At 35.6% G+C, this 18,832-nt stretch overlaps 1 protein-coding gene across 14 annotated transcripts in view; it reads left to right on the forward strand.

Annotated features, from left to right (window-relative positions):
- The window catches only part of LOC310907274 (uncharacterized protein C8orf34 homolog), a 246,560-nt gene that overhangs the window by 88,491 nt on the left and 139,237 nt on the right, over window positions 1-18,832 (forward strand). For all 14 annotated transcript variants that reach the window (XR_014589577.1, XR_014589578.1, XR_014589579.1 and 11 more), the window contains one exon: window positions 9,090-9,225. Coding sequence is in view for 3 of the 14 variants with exons in the window: in XM_083857360.1 (XP_083713486.1) it covers window positions 9,090-9,225 (136 nt within the window). In the remaining 11 variants the exon portion in view is untranslated. The remainder of the gene's footprint in view (window positions 1-9,089; window positions 9,226-18,832) is intronic.

The raw sequence follows: 18,832 nt of genomic DNA on the forward strand, positions 1-18,832 counted from the left end.
TAAATTTTCAGTGTGTGGAGTCATAGAAAATTCCCCTTGAATTCAGTGGGGTCATGATTAACGTTAGGGTGTCTTGAGAAGCAGAATTCTCAGGTAAATTTTTCTGATTCATTTTTAAAATGGTTTTCATCTTCTGAAATGAGATATTCTGGAGTAATATGTTGTTAATAACCAGAAGATAAAGTAATGTTGACTAAAGCAAATGTATCTCTATGATGTTTAAGATGCTAGGCTTGAACTAACATTGCATGATTTACACATGCTGTAATAACTGATTTATTTTTGGGCAATTATCTTGTCCTGCAATATCCAATGAAAGTGTAGCAACCAAATGTATTATATGTACCACTGGACCATTTTCCATTTCAGCCAGGTCTTTGTCTTGCATTGCAGAATGCTTGCACAAGCATTGCAGCAAAACCAAAAACCTAATTTTCTCCTTTTTAAACCAAAAGCATGAGCAAACATAACCCAATAGTGCACTGAACTCATAGGTTACACAAAGTAATCTAACAGCATAAACAGCACCTATACAACATCTCCAACTGCACATGTTTTTCAGTAACCTAAACTTTCTTTAAAATGCATTTACTTCTCTTTATTAAAAAAAAAAAATAGAAAACTGTGATATATTTTAAACTCTATTAAATTATTAATCTATTAGATGTGTGGAGTTGTTTTGACATACCTACCAGTTTATCTGCTTGACCCAACTGGGGAGATAAAATTATAACATTTTTTTCTACCCTCTTTGGAAAGATGTCAGTGGTATGAATTTAATCAATGAGTGAGGAAGAGCATGTACTGTCAGCTGTGATGCCATTGGTATGCTGATGGTATCCAGCTCTGTGTCTGCTTCACAGAGTGTAGACAGTGCAGTCTTCCAGATGTCCCAGTGTCTGGCCAAAATAAGGATAGTGATACAAAACAGATGGTCTTGTCTCAGGACAAAGCAGAGTTTGATGCAAGGTGATGGAAGGATGGGGCTGGACGGAATGGCAGAGCCTTGGTTGTTGGATGCCATGCTATACTCATTCTCATCCTGAATTCACTGTTAGCAGAAGTAACAAGGAGGGCAGTTTTCCCTTTGCAGCTGGGCAGAAGATGAGAAAGCAACAGAAAAGATTCACAGTGTGTTTCTTCTAGTTTTTTTAGCTAAGAGCTTTGGTGGTTATCATAGAATTACTTACATGTTACTGTCTCAGTCAGGACTTCTATGCACCTAGAGCTTGCTAGGAGCTTTCACATTCTACATATGAAATATCTGTTGCTAAATGTGACTGTGCACACAGAGAGTTGAGAGATTTCTTTGCTTTCTTCCTATCTGTCCAGTCTGACATCACTCATATATGAGTCCCTAAATTAACTGGAACTTTTCTAGCAAAAAAGGGTGTAATAGTGCCTGACTGAAAGGCGCTTTCTATAAAATGGGAGATGTGGTAGTTTATCAACAGAAAATTCAAGCTGTGTAAGCATCTTGCTTCTTGCTTATTGCGGTTCTCTTTCATGAAGAAAATTCTCTGAAGGACAAGTAAAATGTTTGACTATATTTGGAATTTATTAATTTTAAATTCAAAAAAAAGAAGTGAGGGAAATAGATATATTTGCACTGTAGGAATTCTTGATGTATGTAGGTTTATGAAAGAGAGTATACATACTGGCACTCCAGAAATCTTTGGACTAACAGCTTTTAATAAACCCAAAAACCTCTTGGAAGGTTCAGAGTTACTGGAAATGTTTGGTGTAAGATTATTTGTAATTTTTCTGCTTTGCCTCAACTTTCGTTTTAATAAAAGGTGTATGAATTTCCACTGGCCTCTCGACAACCTAGCTAGGATTAATCCAGCCAAAGGACTGGCAGAGTAACTTAAGTGGCTGCAAAGAAATATTAATGTGGTGCTCAGTGCAAAAATTGATTCATAAAATGCTAAACAGGATAATATTTTCTCTGATTGGCTGAAAATGCACTGCAGTTACTCTATGTTTTGTGAGGAATACTGAACTAATGAATTATTTATCGTAGCTCATTTTTGTAAAACTTTGTATAAACAGCATGCAAATAATCAGTTTAATTCAAAATAGGCTTAATAAAGAAAAATGTAAGTGTAGTGTAATGTGAATTTCAGTATTGCAGATATATATTGTAAGGCACATCTGTACTATGTTAACCAAATGCACTTCAAAATATTACGGCTGTCTCCCCTTTGTTAAAACATAAAACACAAACTGAAACCTTTTAAATATTCATTCTTTCCTAATGCTTTGATATTTTTGTTATGATTGAAGAAAAACTTTGGGGTTTAAACATGGCTTTTTCTGATATTATGAAAAAAATTTTTTTTGGTGGTTTTCTTTAACAGCAAAAATTTGAACTGTGGCTCAAATTGCACAGAACTATAGTGGTTGCAGGAATGAGTAGTATCAGAATTGGACCTAATTAGAAATACTGATCAAAATTTGCTTTTAATTTTAAAAGTTGCTTTACTTAAAGCTAAGGTGAAAATAGAAAAAAAGAAAAAGTTACCAAGGAAAAACATTAAAACACATTTCTTTAGATGCTTTCTGAACTCCAGAATTTTGGGTGGTTTTTGTGTATTATTTCATTATGACCTTTTTGAGGTTCTGTAGTATTACAGTGCAACCACTGGTATACTGTAACGGCAATTGCATTAATGCATTGTAGAATGTGATGTACAAGTGAAATATTCTAAATTGTATTTTATTGGAAATGCAGAAGTAATTAAAATGCTCCAAACAATACTAGAATCCCATCAATGTAAAAAATAAAGATTTTGAAATAATTCATTAGCACCGAATCAAACTACCTAGTTGATAGCTTAGACCAATGAGTTTGAAATCCCTGCTAATAAGGAGCAACAATAGTTACTTAGTCAGTTATTGTTGCTGAACTGGTGGGTGAGCAGTGGTTATTTGGTAATGTTAGATCCTTGGATTACCAGTTAAAGGGCACAATGCTAATTCTCCTCAACTGTGGTTATGGACTTCTCATGTAAGTAAAATGAGACCATAATGTGCTCTGAAGCTCCTGCTTTATCTTAGAGATGCTCTCATCTCCTAAGTCAGTGGTCCAACTTGCAGTCTTGCCTGCAAGTTACTTGTTTTCAGTCATAAATAATTATCACACCTTGTGGAAAAAGGGGAATAAGCAGGAGCCCTGGGGGCCGGTGCTTCATGTAGTTTTCTAAGCTACTGATTTGTTTAATGAAACTAGAACATCTTCATCAGATGTTGTGGTTTGAAAGCAAAATGAGTGAGAGGCTCCAAGTCAGAAATACAATTTAATAAGAAGAAAGGGGAAAAAAACAGTAAAATAAAATAAAGCAAATGCAATAATACAAAAGACCACTGGCCAAGTCAGAATACAACCTGAGCAGGATGGTGGAAGCAGTCCAGGTGAGGTGCTCTTCCTGAAGCAGTGATCCTGTAGAAATGTCTGGTAGCTCTGGTCCTCTGGGAAGCCAGTAGGTAAGGGCTGCTTGTACTGTCCCATATCCCAGCTTATATCCAAGTGAGAATGCTTGGCTCCCCCCCCTGGGCAGAGCATCTCACAATGGGATGATGGGTTGTGAAGTGGGTCCTTGATGGCCCATTAAACAAAGATAACTCCTGGAGGGAGTAACCTGTGAGTCATGGGCAAGGCGTTAATGGGCCATTAACAGAAGACACCCCAAAGGCAGGGGCTTGGGAAAACACTAGCCCACCTGGTTTCAACAGTTCATGAAGATGGTAATAGAATGAATACTTTATGTACATCCTACACTACAACCCAGGACATCAGGAAAGGCTACTTCCTATGTTAATTCCAATCCCAGCTAGGGGAAAATAGGAAGGGGGAGAAACAGAAGAAAGATTCCTTTTGCTCTCCTATGTTAATTCCGATTCCAGCTGGAGGAAAATAGGAGGAGGGAGAAATTGAAGAAAGATTCCTTTCACTCTTGCTGATTAGAAGGGAGAACTCAAATCAATGAATCATTGTATATTTCAGTACTTGAAACAATGCTGCTTTCCCTACTCCCATGTTGGTTTTGTGGTTTTTAGACCGGAGTGAGATTCTGTCAGATTGGCTCTGACAACTGATACATAGAGGTAGATGTGCAAACTCAAGGTCTCAGCAGCACCGTGTTTCAATTGGATTTCTGTGCATCCATCAGTGAAAGCACAGGTGTTTAGGGAATTTACTGTCAACTTGAGATGCTTCTTAAGTAAGATGTCTTGAGATGTATCTGTACAGATACACCTAAGGAGTGAAAGTCTGTTGATGTATTTATTTAGAATGATATTTGTATACAAAGGCAATGGCATGGGTCTTAACTAGGCAAAATGCTGGTATTTTAAGATGTTTATAGGAAAACATCTTAGAACATATGTACCAGACTAACAGCATTGTCTGCTCCATGACCTTGAAAAAACAGAATGAAGTGTCCTGTACTTAGTGTACTCCAGAAGATAACTCCAGTTTTGCATCTGTTGAAGCAAATATTTAAAAAATCTTTTTCAGAAGTGGGGCATCAGATATTCTACATTCATGATTCTTCCTTGTCCGGAAGCCCAATTCCTGCTTGCGCCAAAATTTCGTTAGGAATTAATGTGGTCTTTTTATTGGAATCTCTTGATATCTGGCAAGATAATTTATCTAAAACAAAGAGTATTGGCTAAGATAATAAGACGCATAAAAGTATGTCATATAAAGCTGCTTAGATTTCACAAGCAGTACTTCTGTCAGCAGTAGGATTCTGTTGTTTAGCATTTTTTGTTTCATTTCTTTCTTTGGTTTGTTGTTGTACTTTGGTGTTTTTTTCGTTGGTTGGGGGTGTGTTTGTTTGTTTTCAAATGAGATTAGTGGAGCATATTAAGAGTCTGTGCTTCAGCCATCAGGCCTTGACAGATCAATGCTGTATACAAGGAATACATCAATGTCTGCCGCAATCTAAGAACACTACCCTGAGGAATTAATTGCTTCAAAAAAAAGAGGCATTATTTTACTGGTGCACCAGAATTTCCTGGTGGCGTGCAAGAACATAAATTAGTATTCATTATCTGAATTTTTACTCTCACATGAAAACACTTAATGCTTTTCTTAGTATTAGACTGAACAGACAAACTGAACTGACATAGACTTTTTCCAGCTTTGAAGCTAATACTTCTTGAAGCACTCCTGGAAACTACTACATGTTTTATAATGGAGGAAGGAGACAAAAATGACTGGATCATATAAAATAATACAACATATGATCTGATTACCTGAGCCTCTTATACAACTAGGCTTTCACTGTATTTTATAGGAGTTTTGCCTAAGAGCTCTGTCCTTAAAGTGAATGGTGTGCAAGTCTTGTAAGTGTTTGTGAGATGGTTCCACACCCTGTAATCCCAAAACAATAAGCAATCTTGCACCATTTCTAGAATAATTTCCACTAGTGAATGCCCCTTTCCCTCTCGCCATCCCTTCCTCCCAAAAAAGAAAGGAAGTAAATAATTGTGAACGATAACCTATTTAAAAACATGACCTTGTTATTGGGCTGTATTCTTGTTTAGTTGAAGTAGGTAACTTTTCCCCTCTCCCCTTTTTGGTGAAAGTTTTTTATTTAAAAAATCACAAAGAAAGTCTACCACAGCATTATTAATCTAGAAAACATCTGGTTCTGTGGTCTGCTGTATTACACTTGTGATCTTTATCTTGCTTTCAAGTATTTTTGTGTATTGTTGTGGCAAAGCATAAAGATTGCAGCTGTGTGAATTCATTTTGGTAAATTGATGATTTGAGGAAAATGTAAGATTCTTTTTGTTTGGCTCACATGTGGTTTTTTTGACACACAGAACATGTTTAATGGAAATTGCTGTAGGACTGAAGCTGGGTCTTCACATACCCTTTTTAGAGAATAGCAGACCTTGAAAATTAAAGCAGAGAAATGCAGTGAACAATCATGCATTAAAATAAAAAACTTTTATTAGCATAAATGAGATTTTTTTCATTTGTGTGAGCTTCCAGCTATCACTATACGAAGATGGATAACAATTTTCTAAGGATTTGAGAAGTTTCACTGTATTCTTGTCTTTCATGACACAAGCAGTCACCGTCTCTGCTTTTCTTTCTCTCTTTTCTCTGTGAATTACCTCATTGCTGCTCAATAAAATCACAGAGCCACTCAGCTGTATCATCACTAGTTGGTCTAGCAAAGAATACAAAGAAAGAGAAAAGATTCAGTGTCCAGACCCCGTAACTGAATTGACTCTCCAATGAAATCCTATTTTCCTAAGACTGGTTCTTTCCGATAGAAGCATCTGAACCTTTGGAACTCTTTTTTTTTTTTTTTTTTTGTTCTTAAAAAACAGTCTTGCATTCACCAATTGTATTTATTTTAATAACTTTCTTATTTGTGATCAATTTTTTTCTGAAAAGCACATATGAATTATTGAACAATATACATACATATACTCAGATTTTAGTGCTAAAACTTCTGTATGATTTATTCTTTTATTGCTGCTAGGTTTTGTTGTTTGGGTTTTTTTTTAATTAAAAGCCTGCAGTAATGAATGGGGTTGATCTGGAAGATGGCATATAAACTTGCTTACAAACCCATCCAAAGTTATGGGTATTGCAAAACAGACAGCTTCTCAAAGCCCAGTTGCTTTAGTGAGAAAATATTCAATATCTACACAGTAAATCTGAGGTTTCCAGTGGAAACTGAAATCATTCCATGCCAATGCAGAGGGGCAGTAATCAAATTACATCAAATGCTGCAGTTATTCTTTGGATTTGGTAGATGGAGTTACACTTTAATTGTATTATTAACAGCTTTTTGTAGTTTGCCATGAATAAATTCCATGCAATGTTGAATTAGATCGACTAAAATTCCTTGAGAAGAGTAACAGTTGAATATGACATAGGTTTTTGGTATTTTAAATCTGCATTTTTATGCACATTACTGCTGTTGGTCTAACAGCATGTGACAATAAATCTGTACTGCATACTGTTCTGCCTATTTGTCTGTTGGCTACAACTACAGGCACCTCTTGAATCCACATTTCTTGCACAACGTTTCACTTAATTTTCTTTTGATAGAAAAAGGCTGATTGTTGACTAAAAATGACAAAAAGGCGTGGATTTGATATCCAAATTCAAATATAAAAGGTATCATGGAGGGCAGCCTTTTTCAAAACACTTAGTCATCAGAGAGCCAAAAGTTAATCAAGCAGAGAACAGTTGAAAACCTTATTTAAAGAAATCACATCTGCTTAGTGGGAGAAAAACCTGAGGCATATGCTTCAATTTCTTTTAAGCTGTAATTCATCCAGTGGTTTACATCTGTAAAAAAATATGGAACTTTTCACACCTCTTTAAAGCACAATTAAACGGTATTTATTTTAATACATAATGTGTTCCAAATATGTAATACCTTTTCTGAAATGACTCATAGATGATTGATTTCATAGCTCTCTATCATATAACCTTCCAGGTCCTTTGAATTAGTTTGTGTATTAACCGTACATGAAATTTAAAGGAAAAGGTGTTGAAATGGTGTAAAATGATGCCAAAAACTTCAGTACACTAGTCAATTTATATCAAAGCAACAAATTGGCTGGGGGGTGGGGAGTGGGGAGAGTTTTCTTAAGCAGTAAAATAAAACATTACAGAGATGAAAATGTTGTTCAAGGACTTGGCTTACAAAATTTTCATGCGAGTTTAGCCTAGCTGTTATTGACTGTTTCTTATTAAAATCTGTGTTTCTCCAAATGATTACTGTTAACAGGACATTATCCTGACAATCTGACCACATGCCCTGAGTTTGAAGCACAGTGGTAAGAGTAGGGTCCATGAACTATAGAGGACAACCAGAAGTATTTTGGGTAAAGATATGGGCAATTACATCTTATTGTTTTTGTGTATGAAAAGCACCTTGGTTCTCCGCTGTTGTCTATAATGACTACTTGTGTATTTTAAATTCTAATCGAATTAATTAGAATTTAAAATACTCCATGCCTCCTCTGATTTTATAGTTCTTTGTGACTTTTCTCTGTCTGATATTGGGATTTAAAATCTTTTTGTACTTCCTGCTTCATTCAGATCCTTTAACATTAGGTTTCTTTTGTAAATGTAAATGTATGAAAATACATGTGTATAGAATATCTGAAAGACATTTTAATAAGATGATGACATACTGTGTACCATGAACCACATGCATCAGTCAGTACATCAGATGATGACATGATCAGTATATGGTCATTTAATAGAAGCTGGCCAGTTCTTTGCTTGTTTACATTTCAGCTAGACTCTAATCAAGTTATAAACAACTGAAAATTGGGCTTTATATATATGCCTTTATACTTGAGGCACAGAGAACTTTCCTGTTTTGTGTTAGCAAAAAATGTAGATACTAGTCTCTAAAGAATGGCCTGACTGTAAACCAAGAGAATTCATTTTCAGTCCAGCTGAGCTACACTATTCTGATGTCATCTTGGAAAAAATTCTCTGAGACCCTCTGCTGTCTCCCTTCAAAATGTGAATGGTTTTACAGTAGTTGAAAATTCAGTTTTTATTATGAGTTGCCCATATTACAGGAATATGGTAGATTTAATTATGCACATTATGGTCCCTTTCAATGTAATATATATGTCCATTTCACATTTTCTGGGTTTAGCAGAGCACTTTTATTTTAGCAATATTTTTTCATTGCTAAGTGAACAGATGATGAAAAAAACACAGAGGAACAGCATACAGTCAAAAAACTTATTTTTGTCTTCAATATGTCCAGTGTCAAATTGAGCTATTGGACAGCATTTCTTGATGACAAGCATTTTAGAAAGTTTTTTAGATAAATGAAAATTTTAAAAATAGGCAGCATGGCTTGATGTGGAAATGATACTGAATATTTTTTAAGGAAACCCTTGTAAGTTAGTGGTAATACATAAAAATAAAAATGCTCTCAAATGTGTTTTCCTATTAGTATGCAAGTAATTGTTTTCTTCTCAATTTTTGATCAGTTCCATTTTTTAGTGATTCTACAGGTAAGGCTCTTTTATTGCTACAAAATTTAATCATGTGTTCATCCCATCATTCTATCTTGTTGCAGAGGATCTTGATGATCTCAGAATGGAAGGAGTAACAAGTGTGGTGTCTTCTGGGAGCAAATTCAATCAAACTCGAAGTGCTCATACGGCTGAGCCTCAAGCAAAGGTCACATTGAATATATGTGCAAGATGTGCCAGGTAAAATCAAAACAAAACCACATCATACTATCCCGTACATTTTTTCTCCAGGTATTTGGCTGTGTATTGTGCTTATGGGCCAAGTGATGACCTCTCCTGTGCTAAAAAGAAAAATAATTACTTAGCTACTGGCTACCCTATCACCTCTGGCATTTGAATTGTGCAACTTATGTTTATGCTTGATATGTCAAATCAACAGTGAATCAAAGAACACAGTCTTGGGCCTTACTTCACAGCTTGAAACTATTTTAAGCCCTTCTGTCTCTGAATTTCATTAGTTATTTGAGCTTCTGTGGTTTTTCAGGGGACGAATCAGGGAATTTAAGGGTTCAAATCCAATTTGAAAAGCACCTGTATAAATGGAGATTTAGTTGCACAGGTGCAGTTCAGGATTTCAAATAGTTGCTTCTTAGCACTTTATAATCGCATCCTGTTTCACCTCTGAGAAATAATTTAGTCAGGTTGAACGCCTTTCGGTTTTGACAGCTGGGAATAATTTTTGCATTTACAGTGAGAAGACCAAATAAACAGGTTAATATTCCTGTAGCTTAGTCAACTCGAGAATGCAACACTAACAGAAACCCCTTAAATTTCCTGGGTAAATTCTTCTATGTAGACAAAAGCTCATTTGGAGAAAGGATTTAAGCCTGTTTAAATGACAAAACTAGCCTTCTCACCCTTCTGTTAATGGTTCAGATTAACAAGAACAATACAGAGGCATGCCAATTTTATCTGCCTGCCTTTGCCAGTGGCTGCTCTATTGTGTAGTTTGAGAGCGGATTAGCTGCTTGTAAATAAAAAGCAACCTGTGGTGAAATTAAGTCAAAAGTTTGGCCATATGCCACCCTACTTTTTTCTACGTTTTTTCCCCATTTTGCTCGTAAATTAATACTTTTCTAAAGCACTTATGTAGACAGAGGGGCTTCAAGACATTTTCTGATGCTCTGGAAGCACAACCACAGGCAGACTGAATCGCTGGTGCAATAGCATCTCTAGCAGGGTTGTGGAGCCTTAGGGACCTTCAGCTCACAGTACTGTCAGAGCAGCAGTCACTGGATGGCCTTGTAATTTTAGACAGTTTTGCTGTCAGCAGTGTGGCCTTTGTTTTAAGAAGAGAGCAAATATGCCAATCATGGGATTCTTCCCAATTCATACAAACAACTTGCTTATGTTGTAAAATGTTTCCAAAAACTATCTGCATGAAAGTGTGGCGCATTTTTTCACCTGGCATCCGTTGTCCACGGATTAACAAGTAGAGAGGTAAGGAATATAGAAACCTTAAGTTCTCTAAATTCTGAAGTTCTGAACTTACATAACATCTTTTATGGATTTACTATGAAGGTTAATTAAATTTTGAATTCCCTTAAGTAGCTGCTAACAGCAGGTGCCAAGATACTATATATTCTCTCAATCCTGCACACCAGGGAACAAAGGGCTCAGATCTTGAGCCAAACCTAGCAACCTTGGCTATTGCTATTGTTCTTTAACCGCATGTAATAAACGATTTTGCCCTTTAAAATATGAGCTGGGAGAGAAAGATCTCACAAAATCCCTTTTGTCACTTCACTTATCAGAGAATGCAAAAAAATGCTCTATTTGGCCTTCAAGAATTTCCCTACTGTGTTTAAGGAAATCAGTGAGGAACTGGGTGACACTTTCATGACTGTGATTCTTTTCACTCGTTGCAGTGTAGCAGTTTCTTTAAACTTCGGAGGAATTAAAAAAATACACCATCTCATCAGGGGCAAGGGAAGTCTAAAGAGACAAACTAGTATTTCTGTTGTATTCGGTGTTGAGGAAACTAGCATTGTTTTCTTCAAGGTGATAAAGTCTATCTGTTCTTTTGGAGCATTCCTTCGTTCTTACTGAGGACACCTTTCATCTCTTCAAGACAGTTATTAGTGCAATTAACTCTTTCTTCAGTGCCTTCACAGGGGTTGAGTGTGGAGCCTTCTTGCAGCAGCTGAAGTAGTGGGTACAGACAGTTGCATGAAACAAGTGGCTTCAAAGACAAGACAGTTTTTTTCCTGTTTGTTTTCCAGAGCATTTAGATTTTTTGTTAGTCAGTGATACAGCCATTGAAAATACTGTGCTGTAAAATTAAGAGTCTGAGTATTTGGATCATCTCACTGACTCAGTTTCTCAGTGCTGGCCTTTGCTTCCATTATTATGACAAAGGCTAATTTTAATATAAGGTCATAATACAGAACCTATTAGCGTTTGTTTTAGAAATTTATTTTAGAAATTATATTTTCATAATCTATTTTCTAAGTAGTCTTGTGTGCTGTACAGTGTATGTATATAAATACTATGTGTATAAGTTGTTATGCATGCTTTTGGTTACAATTAAAAAGGTATCTTTCCTCTTAATGTTACTAATTTTTCAGTTGTACAAGGTGATTTGAAATGAATTGAGCTATTAATGGCCGTGGTGTTGTCTAGATAATAGGGCTTGTCAAATCAGATTACCAGATTAGGTTTGCTGAAGGTATTTTGGCTGTCATTAGGAGAAATACGACTTTTTACTTGAAATTTATTTGGCAAAGTTCCAAATATTAGAAAGCATGTGTCTTGGCTCAGAGGAAAAGTTGAATTTTACTTATGCATTTGCATAATTGATTTCTTTCAACCTTGTGGTATTTCTCTTTTTTTTTTAATGTTTTGTTCTCATTACTCTCCACTCAATTTACCTTCTATGACACCTCCTTCAGAAGTTTTCCCACTTTCTTGGGTATATTGGAGCTTTTCTGAGAGAGGTTTATTTAAACAATTGGAGGAGTTTTTTCAGTACCAGCTTTAATTAATTTGGGTTAATATTTTGTATCTCACCTGGAAAGAACAAATATTCTTATTAAAGTTCCACCCTATTTCTTCATTAAAACAGTGTGTAAGTTTTGGATGCTCCTGCTTCTAAGATTACATTTTCTTGCCATAGATCATTGGTGCTCCCTCATTATTTGAGAATTAGAGTGAACAGGTCTATGGCTATGTGCAGGTTACCTTAGCCTGAGAAGAGTGCTGGTTTCGTTTTGTATGCCCCATAAAACCACCTGTGGTAGGGTGCAGTTATATGTCTTATTTTTCTGTGGCTTCTGGAGCTTTCTACAAGGAGAGCACAGTGACTTGTGAGAAGAATTGACTAAACCAAAGATTTTCCTCCGTGCTAACTTGTGATCAGACTTCATTTAGTGCCAGTTTCATTCCTTCTTTTTGTACTACAAAAAAGGAATGCCAAATGGAAGTGACTAGAGTTAGAGATAAAACCCAATTTTGTTACAAGGCAAACTAAATCTAGTTTATATTGTGGAGGAAACCTGCAATGATATTGAGGTGCTGCATTTGGGAAAATATTCTCACTTGCCCAAGTCTCTTAGACAAAAGTATGAACTTGGTTTTGAATCATAAGGAATGAGACTCAGAACTGACATAATTTGAACTAGAATAAAAATTCCAAACTTGTAACTTTTTTTAGAAACTGATATTTAACCTTCAATCATGATAATTTCATCAATCATCTTCAAATAATAAACAGGTAGATAGTTATCACAGACCAGATCGGTAATTTTTTTAAAAGGTTAAATTCTCCACCCAGGCATCCAGGAAATAAAAATCACTATCACACCAGATTGGTTTTAACAGTTTATGAATTCACAAACAAAAAAAATCCCCCCAAAACAACCAAGATCCCAAAAACCCTTTGCAAAAAAGTTCCTAGAGGGAGATGAGAAATTAAAGGAAGGGTTAATTCTACTGGAGTATAGATTGGTTTGTAGTCTGGCATATAACTGTAAGAAACAGAGAGCTTACTGTTTTCTGTATAGATGTTTCACACACGATGAGCGAAATGCAGATGGATAACAGCTTTAAGAGGTTTTTCAAATGGGGAAGTAGCTACCAGAACAATGTTATTCCCATAGCTGCTCTTGGACTACAGGGCAAGTTAAGTAGCATATTAAGTCATCTAAATAAAGGGGTGACATCATTCACAAGGTGGAACAAAACAAGGTTTATAGATACAGAAAAAAGGCTACAAAACCTCCCTGTATTTGGAAGGTTTGCTTTTTTCTATTTAGCCTGAAAAATTAGCAATGACACTTCTAGTAAAACAGATCTGGATTTAGATTATTTGAGCAAAATTGTTACAATAATTCCTTCTTTGTCTAAGGGCACAGCTGGAATGACTGATTTATAAAATAGACTGACTCATTCTGTAACATTTTTTTGTAAATCCTTTCTCACATACAGGCAAAACAAATGAATTTCAGGTTTGGCCAGTGAATCATAGGACATCCTCACACATTAGCAAATCTTGTATGGGTTAAATAGATATTTAAATGACAATTTGTAAAAGCCAAACAACACTTCCATATTTCTCGTATGGTTTGTGACTTGCACATTGAGCGTTTTGCAAGAATTTAATCAACCATAAGGTAAAAGATAATATTAATGTACTATTGAATGAATTACAGGGAGTTTTCTTTTTCTTTTTTCTTTTATTTAAGGACCACCCATTAGCCTTGTATGCCCACTGCCATGCTCAAAAGTTAAATCTTGTACTTGTGGAGTCTTGCCAATGCATTCCTGAAAGTAAGAAGCTTTTTGTTTTTAATAGCGCAAGGGCTGCATTCATTCTTTTTAACATCAATAGAATACAAAAAAGGGGTTGCATGTGATTAAAAAAGAAATGGGATTATAGAAAACATACTGTGCCACAAGCTTGAAGGCTTCTGAACAAGAATGTTGGGAAGGAGCACTAGTCGCATACAAATGTTGGGTTTGAGATGCAACGTTTTAGTTAATATTTTAAGATTAGCCAAAGGACAGTGTAGTAGGGCCTTTTAATACATTAGAGGAATAAAAAAATGTAGGTATAAACAAACAAAATACATCTATACATTAAAAAATTAAAATGGAGCTTTTCTTACCTTCACCCTTGGGATGTGGAGTACAGTGTCCTTGAGCTGTTAATGTAGAATAAATGAGATACTCTGTGCATGCTGCCATTATAGATATTTTTGGAAAACTTGGTTTGAAGAAAGTAGTCAAAAAATTCTCACGTCAGTTTGCCTTGCCTGTGAAACCTTGCCCTGCTCATCATCTGTGACTTTTACTCCTTTAAGATGTCTTGTCCTTCAAACACTCTTCAAGTTAGCTTGTTTATTTGCCAGTTACCTTTTCTTTAATAATTTCGATTTTTTATAAGTTTAGTTTTCTACAGTATAGTCTGACATATAATCATATAAACTATATGGTGCTATGTGAAATTTAGAAACACATGTTAGAATCTCTGCAACACATCACTGGAATTTGAGCAGATCTTCATGACATAGAGCCCTGACAACCAGGATCCTACAGGGGAGAGACAAAAGAATTGAAGAAGCCAGTAATAATTTGGCATAAACTTCAGATTAATGGTGGAAACTATGGAACTGTTGTTTGAATTTGCCATCATATACCTCTAGAAAATAATGGGAATTATTTGGTTGGCTGGGGAATTCTATAGTATTAACCAAGCTTCGGCCATTTGATAATCTTAAGAGTATGTATGGAAGTGCTTTATCTCAGTATCACAAAGTTCTGACAATACTAATGCGACTTGAGGTCATAAAGAAGCATTTGGTAGAAAACTTGATAATGAGCTGTGAAGAAAATGGTCTGAAGCCTGACAAGTGAATCTAATTTAACTACCTATTTCCCCTGCAAATAGGGAAAAAACCTGCTGTTTAAAAGCCATTTTACTGTATGCACTGTCCCCAGACAAAACTCCTGAAAATTCAGGCAATAAAAATTAATGAAATTAATTACCCATATGAGGAAGATCATAAATACTGATTAAAGATGACATTTTAAAAACAGACAATGATGGTGGGCTCCTGGAAGATTTCCTCAGGAAAAGGAAGGAAGCCTCTCGAGCTTTCTCAGCTTCCACTCTGCACAAGATCCCTTCCTTATTGTTTATGGCTGGTCTGCTCTCACCATCATTGTGTTCCCTGAACAGAAACCATCGGTATGGCTGACTTGTGTTCTGAGATGAGATGGATTCTCCTACCTTGTCCAGGCATGTAATCCCAAAATAACTCTAGAACTGGAAAGGTGTCAGGGAATGGATACTGCACCATGCAACATTTGGGATAGAGGCTGATCCGGTAGGCTGAAAAGGGGCCAACATCTGGCATCCTTTATAGATGCCATAGGTCCCGGAAGAATAAAGGATGTAACTTTTGCTACTGGTGCCTTTTTTTGGCAGGTAGTCTATGTTTATGTTTTGCCAAATTAGACTTAGCCATCACAGTAGATGCTTCTGCTGTGTTTTCAGCAGACTGCTGCTGTTCAAGTCAGACTGTAAGATTTTTTTCCCAAACTGAGCATTCTGACATCAGTCACCTCAAAGGGAGTAATACCTTGAAAATGCATGCAGGACTAAATGACATTGGACTGTTTTCCCCTTATCCTGACCATAGGTAACAGTGTGTGCTGCCTGGGTGGCATAATAAAAGGCTATGTCTGCACTGAATTCTAGCTGGAAAAGTTCTGCATGTACAAATATTCCTTAGCTGCTATGGGAATTGTCAAAACTGCTCTGTGAAGTAAATCTGCAGATGCTGATATAAAGGTGGTTCTGGTATGTTTACATGAACTGTAATCATCCCTTTAACTGCAATGTTCAGAGGTAATGGAATTAGAACAAAATCTGATCACAGTGAATATAAAATAACTCCCTGTTTTTCTTTATAGACTCTAATATTATTAATCAATAATACCCAGATGTGTCAGAAAGAATAACCTCTCAAGTGCTCCATATAATCCCTTATTTGACTCTATACACTGTGATGTAATACTGGGGAATGGGCACAGGTACGTATGTATGGTTTGGTATATATATTTGCATAAAGAATAGTCTTTGTATGTCTGCCCAGTAGTGGTAAGGCTAGCTTAGTGACTCAGTTTCTGGCAGAAATTTCTGCTTTGTTAATTTTCCTGAAACCTGGGAAAAAATTACTTCAGAGTACCAAGGGGGAAAAAGTATTTCCAAACTGAGGTGGTTGGTACAGAATGAATGTTGGTGGGAAAATTCTGTGATTAGGGTTCATGTACAAATTTTGAGGAAGTGGATGTCTTCAAATCTTATCAAAACTTTTGATTACATACATGTATTTTTTTCTTTCCTGTCATGAATCTCATATTATCTTTCTGTCTGTGTACTGTTTCTAAGTGGCTATTATTATAGGGCAGAAAGTACTAAACATTCCAGATGACTCATGTCACTATTTTACATTCTTTTTTCCTTTATCTATTTCTTTTGTAACCTTAGTTCTAGTTGACCTCTTTTTAAAAAGAGCTGAATTTTCCTCATGTTTGTTTGTGCCAGCTTCACAGACTTTGTCCTAAACAAAATGTTTTATTTGCATATTTTTCCTTTTAATAGTGGCAAACAAGTAAATTAAACTCCATATGGTAGTGCTTTATAACTTTTAAAAATCTCCTTTCACTTTGGAAAATTGAGAACAAACCCCATATTTTTCCTTTGGCTAGTTAAAACTTCTTATAAAGTAGAAAAACAAAAATAATGACAGGAAAAGAAAAAGCTGTGGCAAAAAAAAAAAAAAGTAAGCACTTTGCTTTTTTGATGAGTTGCGTTTGGGCACTGATTAATTTGCCCAGTTTTGATGCATAAATAACCAAAATAATGTACTCATTGTCTTTTGATTTTGTAAGTGCTAAGTACAGCTAAAAAAAATCACTTCATCTTTCCTTTCCTAGAGTGGTATACCACTTTGATATCTTGTTCTTTCAGAACAAGAGAAAAACACTGAAGAAGAAAATCATTCAGAAAATGTTTTTACTGGCTCTAGTGGTTATGAGAGATAGAGACCATAAGTAATTTTTAAAGATTTGGTAGGCTGACTTGCTAAGTTGTCAAAGTAACACACTGGTTTGCCTTTTCTTTCACTGTCTCGTGTTACTTTAGAACATCTAACTGTATGCAAAATAGAGAATATCTGTGTGATTTCAATTTATTTTTGAGTCTATGGATCTAAGTTTGACCTCTGAAGTGCACAAGATAGTATAACTTTTAGTCCTAAACCTTAATTATTTTCATGGCATACTCCCAGTGAATGTGTGTTTTGGGAGAATGGCCAAAGTCTCTCTATTTTCAAAATCTTAACAGTGTCTTGGGAAGGAAACAATATAAGACAGGAGATTTACATGAAGTGCTTAGACAGAAATCCCAGAAAGATCAGGCTTCTTTCCTCCCTCTTTTGTTTGCATGAATTTCCCACTTAGTAAATTCACCAAGCAATAACTTTAGCCCTATCAGAAGTTCCACAAAATACTGTGATAATAAAAATTTCATCTATTATCAAAAAATATGATAAGCTCTGAAGAGACCAGTGTTTTCAGATGATGTATTTCCCTTTTTGTTAGATTTAACAGCTGTTTTATTTCCTTATAGTATGCACATGTGAGGTAGACTTGTTTTTTTCTACCTAAATAGCTGTCAATCAGCATAAAAGTAATGGAATACTTCCATTTATTTGAAGAAAGATAAGTGTTTACATGTTAGTGAAAATAGACTTAAACTTGAAACATGAGCACTAGGTATGTAAAATTTGCCTGTGAGTTACATCTTACACATACACCTTGTCATGATAGATCTGCTTTTGGAAACATGGCTGTGCACCAAGTTTATCTGGAAACAGCCCTACTGTAACTTAACTGACAAGGTATTAATATGTGATTTTGGTTATGCAGGAAGAATGCAGCATAAGATGCTGTGAATTAGTGACATGTCACTAGACTATCTTTTGTAAGAACTACTGTTCAACAGTACCTATTTATTTATTTTTTTTTTTTCCAGGCTGGTTGTTAAAAGAAAGAACTGGTTTGAGCAGGTTGGTGCACTTGCAAACATTTAAAACTGCCATGGAGAAATTCCAAGAACAGTAGATGTAAAGAATTTTTTATACCTTTTGAATGTTCTAGTCTTGATTTGTAAAAATGAAGGAAGTAAGAGCATATTTGATTATGAAATTAATACTTTTTTGCTGGTCCTGAGAATTATTCTTCTCTCTCTCAATTTAATGGAGGGCAACATCCGCTTCATTCTGTCTGTCATTTGCAGATCTTGTCAAGACATCTCTTTCTCTTTTCCCCTACAAAACCCATTTAACCCCCTCAATAATTTAAAAAGACAAGTGCTTTACCAAGCTTTTCTCCCTTCTTTTTCTTTGCTGTCTTTGATGTGTGCTTTGCAAGCTAATTCTCTATAGCAATGGTTGTAGATTCTTTCTGGTTTTTGTACAACACTGTGGTGTATATTAGCCATGGAAGTTTCTTCTGATGAAAATGATATAGAAAGGAAGCCAGGAGATCATGAGCTTGAGGAAGCTTGTTGGTCATAATTTGAGGATCTGGATAGCAGTTTAATATAGCTCTTAAAGACACAAATGCACACTCACACACAAAACTCTTTTATAAGTCCTAGAAAAAAATGGTTCACAGGAGAAGAAAGAGTGTTAAGTCTGAAAAGACTGACAAAGACTGTAATTTTTCTCCTGTGAGATAATGGTTTGAAGCCAGCAGCAGATAAAAGATTGCCATAAGA

The sequence above is a fragment of the Zosterops lateralis genome, assembly GCF_965231275.1.
Source record: "Zosterops lateralis genome assembly, chromosome: 1".
NCBI classification, from domain to species: domain Eukaryota; kingdom Metazoa; phylum Chordata; class Aves; order Passeriformes; family Zosteropidae; genus Zosterops; species Zosterops lateralis.